The following is a 10,571-nucleotide window of genomic DNA, read 5'->3' as shown; positions in this document are numbered from 1 at the left end:
ATCAGAACATGCAGCCAGGACTGAAATACTCAGTCATACACCAGTTAAAGCTTGGCCTACCACTCCAGGATGTATATTAATATACTATGACCTGTTTAGACTAGCTTCCAAGAGTTTTAAAAGAGATGGGAGGATGGAAAGAGCAAGGGATGAATTTAGCTGGAGTTTATGCAAGGGCATATTGCCATGGCCTGAGGGCACTAATGTGCTGAACTATCCCTGCCAGACTCTCCCTGGGTTGTTCTCAACGTTTCCTGTGGCCCAGGACCCCATTTCAGCCCAGCTGATTGCCACTTGCAGGCTGACATCCCAGCATGGCCTCAACCCCATCTCCAGAGACGTACGTGATACTTTGGGATGGGGGTGCCTTCAGCTGCTCCCCAGCTGCCCTCATCTCTGATGAGATGTTGTGGTGGGCTCCAACTGCCACCCCTACGAAGCCCTTAAAGAGCATTTGTATTTAAGAAGCTCTTGGGCTGACTTTCCAGATTGCATCATTTTTTTTTGTCTGACCTAAGAACACAATTGCATGCTTGGACCATGATGAATTGTGCATCTTATTTCCTGCTCTAGACAAAATGAATGCAAGTATTTCTGGGAAGATGCAGAAGTTCATTAACTATTAGTAGAGGCAATAATCCTACACATGGACTGTGCTAAGGAAATGGATCCCTAACCACTTTGCAAATGTTAACTACTTGTGTTAGCATAAAAGAGAGTTCAGCAAAGCTGCAGAGAAGGATGAAATGCAATAATTGTAACAACAGTCTGTGGCACTACAGTAATTCAGGACAAATGAAATGTTCAGTGACCCTCTAAATCATGTAGAGAACAGGACAGAGGGAGGAAGGTGGAAAAGCCCAGTGGAATTTGGCTAAGACAGATATACTGGGCAAAAAGAATTGTTTTACAACAGTTGTTGAAATGTAATTCTCTTTGCATAAACCGTCAACTTTTAAGCTGTCACAAATCTGTCCAGTGGATTTTAGAGTGGAAGTACTTTATCTGGAGCCAAAATATAGGGAAAATCAGTATATACATAGCAATGAAAAATAAACCTATAACATACCCTTCCCAGGTCTTTTGGGTGAGACATTTACTGGATATGAGGACAAAAAAAAGTGGTAATATTCTTGCACGCAACTCCTAAAACTAGGACTAGAAACCAGATCACACTTTCAAAATGAATTTGGACAGGATAGGTCTACATTATCATGATCAGCACAGTGCCAGGAGTTCACACTAACTTATAAACCTGTATATGATATTGTCTCTTCACTAAACTCAGAATGAACAAGTTCAAGATCTCTGGACTTTGTCTTACCAGTAGTTTTCCTTCTGATCATCTGGTCCTTGTTTATCATGGCTGCAAAAAAAATCAATTTAATGATGTAATAAACACTTCCTCTAATCTCAATAAAAAAACACTATCAAGTTTTATAAGGGAAGCAGTGGCACAAGCTAGATATGCCCAGAGGAAACTTCATTGTAAAGACTCTAAGCCTTTAAACTTTTTTCCCCCCTTTTTTTTTTATTTGCAGATTTTAGCTGAAACTTCCATGTGCACACACAGATGTTGAATTTCACCTTCTCCTTTAGAAAATGATGGAAAAAAGTTATAGCTTAGACTCCCCAGAAGAGGTGTGTTATTACTGGTTGTCAGACAGAAAGCTCTTTCAGTTTCATTCTTACATCTCTCTGTACAGATTTTTTTTCCCCTGGGACACCATATCTTGTCTTTGTTCACACTGATATTTCAGTAGGACACCTCAATTTGGAAGTGTCCTGCTGGATGAAGCAATGGACATGCCAGCTTCTATATGCAGGCTTTGATGTGCTGTTTTCCTAGCAGTCATGGAAACATTGCTAAAACCACACCATAACTGAAAAGACAGATCTGAATGAAAATATGGCTTTGCTCAACCTGGATAGATGGTGAAATTAAATGCATGTCAAAATAAAGTGATGCATGTAAGAAAAAATATCACCCTAATTTAATTTTTAAAATGAGGGGTTCTGACCTAACCTTTACCAGTTTGGAGAGAGACTTTGGGGATGCGATCGATAATTCCATGAAAATGACAAGCCAGTGCTCAACACTGAACAACAACAACAGCAAAATTGCAAACGTTAGGAACTATTGGTAAAGCAATAGAGAACAAAACAGAGTTCATCATCATGCCTTTATATAAATGCATGGCATGTCTGTGTCTTTGTACCATCCTGTTCTTTTCATCTCAGAAAGAATGTAGTAGAACTGGGAAAAGGTTCAATTGTCCTTGATTGTCAAGGGCTATCAATATATGGGACGTGTGCTGTGCAAGGAATAACTAAACAAGCTAAGATTCTTCTTTCTGGAAAAGAGACAAATTACAGGGGACATGCTAGAGGGCTATAAAATCAGGACTGAAGTGGAGAGGATGGATGGGGGTTGATGGTTCACTGTCTCTTCCACTATATGTACTAGGGATCATCAAAGTAAGATAGGAACACACTTCAAAACAAACAGAAGTAGGTTATTCTTCATGCAGTAGGCAATGTGTCAGTGATACTGTCTGCCAAAGGATGCAGTGAATACTAAAGGTTTAGGAGTGACCAGGGAGAGACTGGACAGGTTAATGGAAAAGAAATACATTGAACAATACCAAGTACAGAAAAGTCAGACTTGACCCAGGAAGTCTCTGAGCTGAAAACAGTGATGGCTAGGAAAGTATCATGGAGGAGCACAGTACATTCTAATCTTTTGCTTTGTCCTCCCTACTTTACCCCTTTATGGCAGCTGTAGCCTCATATCCTGTCTTCTGTTGACCAGGTTCTCACCAGTTTGGCTACTCATTTGTTCACTGAGTAACACTGTCCTGGTGAAGTGAGGACTCTTCAAGTCTGGTGGACCCGACAGTGCTAGGTTAATGGTTCGACTTGATGGTCTTAAAGGTCCTTTTCAACCTAAGTGCTTCTAAGAGTCTATGATTCTTGGCCTTTTTTTTTTTTTTACCTTAATGCTCTTACTAGTTTGTATTTAATTCCTGTTGACCCATGTACTAACTAATATGCCCTTATGTATCAGGCCAATAAAGTTCTACTTCCAGAGGAGTTCTTGTGTCTGTCAGTATAAATACACCCTTTATGTTCACAGTCCAGATCTCCTGTCTTTTTTTTTTTTTCTGTATGTGCTTTTCATGCCTGTGCTATGTCGTTTCTATTGCAAAACAAAGGAAAGACCTTTGTTACACACAAGGAAATCCAATTTGCTTTTCACAATGGACCTAAAATCAGTGATTGATGTGTTGCAGTAATTAAATTCTGCTACCTGTGAATTGGTGAATGCAAGATTTAGGAAGGCAGGAGGGGATGGGTGAAAATGGAAAATATATTAACAAATGTTGTGTTGTGCTATAGTGTTCAATATTCCACCCATTTATGTTTGAATAGGTGAACAACTTTCAAATACGTGAATAAAACCTTATACACTGGGGAGGAAAAGACTGATAATTATGCTGCCTATTGAGAGAGGACTGACTGAGCACTGGATGTCAGTATATGTTGTCTCAGGAGAAGAAAGAAACAAAAATTGTGGATATTGGACAAGTCAGAAGTTGTAAGGAAGATTGAATCCTTTGCCAGTAGCGGTGCATTTTAAATCCACATCGCTGTTAGACCTCATGCTGTTCTCAGAGTACCTCTGCACTGCACAGAGCCTCATTGTACATAGGTACCCAAGGTAAATCTGACAGATGCACACAGGTAGCAGAAAGCTTAACTCTAGGAGTCTGCTGCTGTGTGAACACTCTATTGGAGCTTGCTGTGCCTCTGTTCAGAAGCCTGCTCAGTGCCCAGCAGACTTGCCTTTGTATTAAGTGAGGCAAATCATATGCATTATCCATGGTTCAGTCCTCTTAGCCTCTCTGCGGGGAAGAAATTGTATGCAGTACAGTATTTTATTTACCCATTTGAACACCTTAGACTGGTTTATGGTAGATGGATCTCCCCAGTTTGAAATCTTTCTAGAGGTACACGTCTTTCTAAAGAAAATTACGTGTTAGAGCTAGAAGCTACCTGGAAGTTCCAAGTTTTATGCAGACCTTGCTACATGAGACCTCCTGACCTCAGTAACACTGTAGATGTCAAGTAAATGGAGAACAAAATACCTTCTGGTCTTAAAAGCTACAAACAGCTGAACTACTTAACTGCCTGCAAAATCTTTTGACAGCCAAAATAAATGTCAGCATTTATGGAAAATATGTAAGCAATCTGCTCCTGAGCTGAATAATGGTGGCTTTTTCAGCCTTTCCCTGAGAGAACATCATCGACAGAATCACAAACTCTTCCCTACCTGGGATGGTTAGTGAATATTTATCTCGTTTCTGCCGTGCTCCACAGCTTTGACCACTGGAAGCAGAGGCATGTGGAGCCAGGCTGGAGACTGAATTCAAGAAGAAAGAAGTGTTGATTGCATTCTGCAAGCAGGATTCTTCCCACGGTGTTACCATGTTTATTTTGTGGCAGCTTAATTTTCTCACTGATGATCTAAGCTAATTAGGGCCACTGCCGTTAAATTAAAAAGTCATTATGATCTGCATCTGAGAGGGGAAACTGAAATTTTTGTCAGGATGCCCACACCTTGGAAACGTGGAGCTTCATGGAAAGTGGCAGTAATAGCCACTATGGGCAGAAGGGAGGAGACACCAAAACCGTCTCAGATTTACTCAGAACTGTGGCACAACCTCAACACCTTGTTACCAGCTGTGCAATTATTATTTTGAAATACAGCCTGATGCTCTACTTCCTTTCGGCCCAGGTTCGTCCCGGACAGGGTTGTCACTCGAAGCTGGTGGGGCCGAGCCCAGGACATCAGCTGAACCAGAGTGGGGCGTTCCACGCCAGGCTGCGTCTTGCGGGACGCGCAGGCGCCGTTTGCCTGGCGCGGTTCGAGGAGGAGCGCGGCTGAGCAGCTCGTAGTTTGTGTTTGTCTCAGTTTGTGTTTCTCGCTTTCTTTCTTCGCTGTCCTGTGTCACCTGCACAGCTTTCGGCCCCTCAGTTGTTCTGCTCAGCTCTCAGCATGCGGTTTGATGGTGCCTTCTGTTACCGCCGTGTGAGTCGGAGTGAGGCGGCAGTTCCCGTGAGGAGCCGATTTGAGCTCGACTGTGGCTCTGCCTGTAACCACTGCTGCTGTGTTTTGACACCCACTGTGGGGCCAGAATGATTCAGATAACAGAATGGAGGAATGTTAGAAGTTGGAAGGCCCTTAGCAAGATCACCGAGTCCAGCCTCCCTGCCAAAGTAGGATCCCCGGTGGCAGGCTGCTGCACAGGAATATATCCAGGCAGGTTTCGAAAGCTTCAGAGATGGAGACACCACAACCTCTCTGGGCAGCCTGTTCTGTCCTCCATCACCCTCAACACTAAGAGTCTCCTCATGTTGAGGAGGAACCTCCTGTGTTGTGGCTTGCACCTGTTGTTCTTATCTCTGGGTGCCATCACTTTCATCCTGACACCCACCCCTCAGATATTGAAGCCTGCTAAAACCATGGTTTGTGCATTTTTGTATTGGTTCAATAGTCCATGTTTGCAGCGTGGGTCCATCTGTTGGCACGGTAGTATTCCATAAAACTCTGTGCCATGCATTCCCTGTGATGACCTGACATGGATCAGGGCTGTCATACTGCTGTGTTTGCTGTTGGTGACATAACCATGGCCCTGGGCACGGAATGAAGCTGATGATGCATATGAGGCATGGCCACTGTTTAGTAAACTTATTCATTTTGTGGGTGAGACAAGAAAGGAGACATTTGCAGCTTTCGAGAGTGTTGACTATCCTTAGGATGTCCAAGCCAGCATGTTCTTGTTGCTGTGTCTCCTGAATGTGTCCCAGGCCTTGACTATGGGTAAATAATTATTTTCCAAGAATACTTCCCAGAGATGATCCTCGAGGCTGAATAGTTAAAAGTGGCAGGGTCTATGGGAAAATATGAGTGAGTGCCTGGGACAGTGGCCACCTCCAGTACTTTGGAATTTTGCCTCTACACAAGTGCAGAAGCCTGAAAAATTATTGCAATACTGGGGAAAAGTATATTGTCAGCCTGGCAATTCCCAAGAGACACAAGGCACTGCAATGTGCTTAGGCCTTGCCCATGCCTGCTGAGTCCTTTTCAACGTTGTTCAGTGGCCTGAAGAGGAAGAGGAGATTTCTGGACTGAATGACAGATGGGCAGGTACTATGGCTACTCAAACCCTGGCCACAGGCATGGCATCTGCACCAGAGAACCAGAACACATACACAAAGAGAAATGCACAAGAAAATCAGCTTGCCTCCTGAGGGATGATGATGAACCAGAGGCCATCCTGAGACAGGTAAAAGGATTTCAATACCCATCAAGGTGAGCACATTATCAACTGTCTCCTCTGATACTGAGATAGCTGGACAAATTGCTTGGAATTAAACAGTGAAACTTAACAGCTGGGATCACTGTCTAGAAAAGGGGGAAATGAACATGCAGCTGCTTAGACCTGGAGAAAGCTGCCTGGTGGGTGAGCTCAGCCTGGCTGCTTTTGCCTCAGTCCTACCACTGGCAGCTAAAGGTGTTGCCCTCCTCCAAATCCTGCGTGTTCAAGCTGACAGGCATCTCCAAGATGGACATCTGCACTGAGCTCTCCTTTGCAGTGCTGCTGGACAGCACAGGTGCCTCCCTGGTCCTTCAATAGCCAGAGGCCATCTTTACAGCCACAGAGCATGGCTGTTGAGCTGTGCACTTGTTGAGACACAGCTTTTCAGAGTCACGGTAAGGCACGTCCAGCAAGGACGGCGTCCTCCTCAGAGGTGGTCACAGGCTTCTGCCTCCCAGCCTGTGATCCTTAGGACCTTGTGTCATACTGGAGGCAATGAGCTTGGACACCAGAACTCAGAATCTGCTCTTCCTAGGGACAGCTGTGGAATCTGTGCCAGAGATCTGAGGAAACCAGGCATGGAGATGACAGTGCTCAGGAGTAGGTCCATGAAGAGATAAACAGGGGAGCAGGAGGAAGAACTGAAGAAAAAACACTTCCTTAAGAACTTCAGCTGTAGTGGTTTGGGCTAGTTGCCCCTTAAGAAGACCACAGAGTGGAGTTCTCCGGGAGGACCAGAAGGGTCCAGGAGGTGGACCTTGGAAGTGGCAATTTTGTTCTTGAATCCCACAGTTCTGCTCTCTCTTGCTGGCAGGAGAGCTGCTGGCCTTCCTGCTGGCAGGACTGGCAAGCCAGCCTCTTTTCTCCCTTTGTTTGGCTCTCCAGAGGGAGCCCCCATCTGCTGCCAAAGGGGCAGTAAACCGAATGTTTGCTGTGCAATCAAGACCTGTTCGGGCCTAAGGGGAGACGATGGTGGGGGAGGGGAAAAGGAGCACTGGCTGCAGGCATTCAGTGAGCCAGCAGCAGCAGTGACGATGTTGCCTTGGTGGCGGTGACACAACAATGGGAGTCACAGAGGTCACAATGGGAGCTGCGCCTATAAATGCAGCAGCCAGGGAGCCCCACTGCTATTGGATCTGCGTGACAGGTGAGGGCATGGTGGGGTGGAGGGCTTTGCTGGGTGGGGGTGGGGCGGATGCCCAGGAGGTTCCAGCGCGGTTTCTAACACACAGCAGGAGCCAGGTCCCTCAGAGCAGGGCAGCTCTTGTGGCTGGTGAGAGAGGTGCTTGGATCTCTCAGCTGTGGGGATGAATCGGTGGCTGTGGGTCGAGGGGACTCGGTTGTCTGTCAGGGATGGGGCCTCAGGAGACTACTCAGCTGTGCCTTGATGGAGCACAGCTCAGCCAGGGCTGGCCGTCAGACAGGCTTGAGCAGGATGGGCTCCACGCTGTCTCCATCCAGGGCCTGTCCAGACGCCTTCGTGGCACAGCCTGCGACTGCCCTCTGTGCAGTGCTCACAAACCCTGCCCTAGCTTTCTCTCACCTTCCTCACCTCCTCTCCTACCAGGCCCTAGCTCCCAAGCTATGGGCCCCTCCTGGCCCTCTTCCTCCAGTGCCATGCTTCCTCCCACCCAGCGCTGCTGACGTGTCTTTTCTCTAGCCACCTCCAGGCCATGTCTGCAGCAATCCTTCTACTTCTGGCCGTTCTGGCCAGCCAGTGTGGGTTGAATCACCACGAGCAGGTAGATGTGTCTGCATCTGCGCGCATGAAGCAGCATGAGGAGTATATGGAGCAGCAGATGACTCGACTGCTGCAGGAGATTGAGAACATCGGCAGCCCGAGGAAAGTTACACTCCTTTCCGTCTTGGCGTCCTGGCAGTTTCGAGTGGTTGCAACACTAGCCGCCATGGTGGGCGCTTGGTGGAATTGGAAGCGGAATCTTGACCCTGAGGACTGCAGTGACTTGGACAGCTCCAGCAGCACAGAGAACGAGGAGGAGGAGAGAGCCACCAACAGTGCACACCGTAGTACTGAATCTCTGCTGGTCACCCCATCGCCAATGGAAGATGTGCAGGACACGCAGAGGATGCTGGAGGCACTGTTTGATGACCTCCTTGGTGTTTGCCGAGTGCTTTGCAGGAAGACTTTCATGCCGCAGATGGAGCCAGCCAAAGCTAGGTCTGGCACCTCTGAATCTTGGGATGTCCAGGAGAACAGCATCACCTATTTCCTGGACGTGTCTCTGCGGCCACCCCACGGGCACACTTTCAGCCTGGAGCCAGACACCACAGGGCAGATGCCAGGGAGGTCTGCGAAGGTCCGTGTGGGGCTGGAGTGCATGTGCTCAAGGGAGCAGCTGCTGGGGGACACAGTGTGCTTTCTCCACCACTCCAGCAACAGCCTGCCGAGGCACCAGGGCTCGTACCTCCTGTGCAACCTCTGCACACGCAGCTGCTTGGACCTGGAGAAAGTGTCCTGCTGGGTGCAACACCTCGTGAGCTCAGCCTGGCTGCTTTTGCCTCAGTCCTACCACTGGCAGCTAAAGGTTTTGCCCTCCTCCACATCCTGCGTGTTCAAGCTGACAGGCATCTCCAAGATGGACATCTGCACTGAGCTCTCCTTTGCAGTGCAGCTGGACAGCACGGGTGCCTCCCTGGTCCTTCAATAGCCAGAGGCCACAGTGCATGGCTGTTGAGCTGTGCACTTGTTGAGACGCAGCTTTTCAGAGTCACGGTAAGGCACATCCAGCAAGGACAGCGTCCTCCTCAGAGGTGGTCACAGGCTTCTGCCTCCAAGCCTGTGATCCTTAGGACCTTGTGTCATACTGGAGGCAATGAGCTTGGACACCAGAACTCAGAATCTGCTCTTCCTAGGGACAGCTGTGGAATCTGTGCCAGAGATCTGAGGAAACCAGGCATGGAGAAGACAGCGTTCAGAAGCAGCTGAGCATAATTGGACCTTGGAGTATCTCTGCTGGCCCAGCTGAAGACAGCGATGGAACCCTGGCCGCAGGCATGGCATCTGCACCAGAGAACCAGCACGCATACACAAAGAGAAATGCACAAGAAAATCAGCTTGCCTCCTGAGGGATGATGATGAACCAGGGGCCATCCCGAGACAGGTAAAAAGTATTTCAACGCCCATCAAGGTGAGTACACATCAACTGTCTCCTCTGATACTGGGGTAGCTGGACAAATTGCTTGGAATTAAACAGTGGAACTTAACAGCTGGGATCACTGTCTAGAAAAGGGGGAAATGAACATGCAGCTGCTTAGACCTGGAGAAAGCTGCCTGGTGGGTGAGCTCAGCCTGGCTGCTTTTGCCTCAGTCCTATCACTGGCAGCTAAAGGTGTTGCCCTCCTCCAAATCCTGTGTATTCAAGCTGACAGGCATCTCCAAGATGGACATCTGCACTGAGCTCTCCTTTGCAGTGCTGCTGGACAGCACAGGTGCCTCCCTGGTCCTTCAATAGCCAGAGGCCATCTTTACAGCCACAGAGCATGGCTGTTGAGCTGTGCACTTGTTGAGACACAGCTTTTCAGAGTCACGGTAAGGCACGTCCAGCAAGGACGGCGTCCTCCTCAGAGGTGGTCACAGGCTTCTGCCTCCCAGCCTGTGATCCTTAGGACCTTGTGTCATACCGGAGGCAATGAGCTTGGACACCAGAACTCAGAATCTGCTCTTCCTAGGGACAGCTGTGGAATCTGTGCCAGAGATCTGAGGAAACCAGGCATGGAGAAGACAGCGTTCAGAAGCAGCTGAGCATAATTGGACCTTGGAGTATCTCCGCTGGCCCAGCTGAAGACAGCGTTGGAACCGAAGCTCCTGTTAGCCCCTATAATTGGCTGGGACCAGCCATCCTGTTAGAAATAACTGATCCCCTCTTGGACCTTTAAACAGTTTAAAGATGACAATAAATGATCTTGCTTGAACTGAGACTCTGTCTGTTAAGGTGTCTATGCAACACTTTGTTGAGGAATGTGGACAGGCAGCAGGTTGCTACCTGCTTAGATGCAGAAGCAATGGACCAGCACGTTGTCACAACAGCACAACAAACTGCTGTGCTTCCCCCGGCCCCCTTTGCCTTTCCCTTTCTTTCCTTGCCCTGCTTCCATTTTACAGGGAAGACACCCCTGTGTGTGTGGGCCGTGTGTGAGCGAATGAGGGCAGGGCAGGCAGACCTTTCT

The 10,571-nt window shown here is 47.8% G+C and overlaps 1 protein-coding gene across 2 annotated transcripts; it reads left to right on the top strand.

Moving 5' to 3' along the window:
* The first annotated feature begins 7,199 nt into the window (after positions 1-7,199).
* Positions 7,200-10,322, top strand: LOC135179513 (inositol 1,4,5-trisphosphate receptor-interacting protein-like 1). Of its 2 annotated transcripts, XM_064151426.1 has the most exons (4): positions 7,200-7,530; positions 8,044-9,117; positions 9,258-9,933; positions 10,074-10,322. In XM_064151426.1, exon 2 carries the CDS (start codon positions 8,057-8,059, stop codon positions 9,050-9,052), a length of 996 nt encoding a protein of 331 aa, XP_064007496.1. In that variant the 5' UTR covers positions 7,200-7,530; positions 8,044-8,056; the 3' UTR covers positions 9,053-9,117; positions 9,258-9,933; positions 10,074-10,322. The 2 variants fall into 2 exon arrangements, with proteins under 2 accessions (XP_064007496.1, XP_064007495.1); XM_064151425.1 differs by having other exon boundaries at positions 9,258-10,322.
* The last annotated feature ends 249 nt before the right edge of the window (positions 10,323-10,571 follow it).

Source organism: Pogoniulus pusillus, chromosome 11 (genome assembly GCF_015220805.1).
Source record: "Pogoniulus pusillus isolate bPogPus1 chromosome 11, bPogPus1.pri, whole genome shotgun sequence".
NCBI lineage: Eukaryota > Metazoa > Chordata > Aves > Piciformes > Lybiidae > Pogoniulus > Pogoniulus pusillus.
Note: the sequence above shows the minus strand (reverse complement) of the source record. Positions and strands in the feature narration are given on the sequence as shown.

Coding starts and splice junctions, on each gene's coding strand:
- LOC135179513 (XM_064151426.1), top strand. CDS start 8,057: ATGTCTGCAGCAATCCTTCTACTTCTGGCCGTTCTGGCCAGCCAGTGT.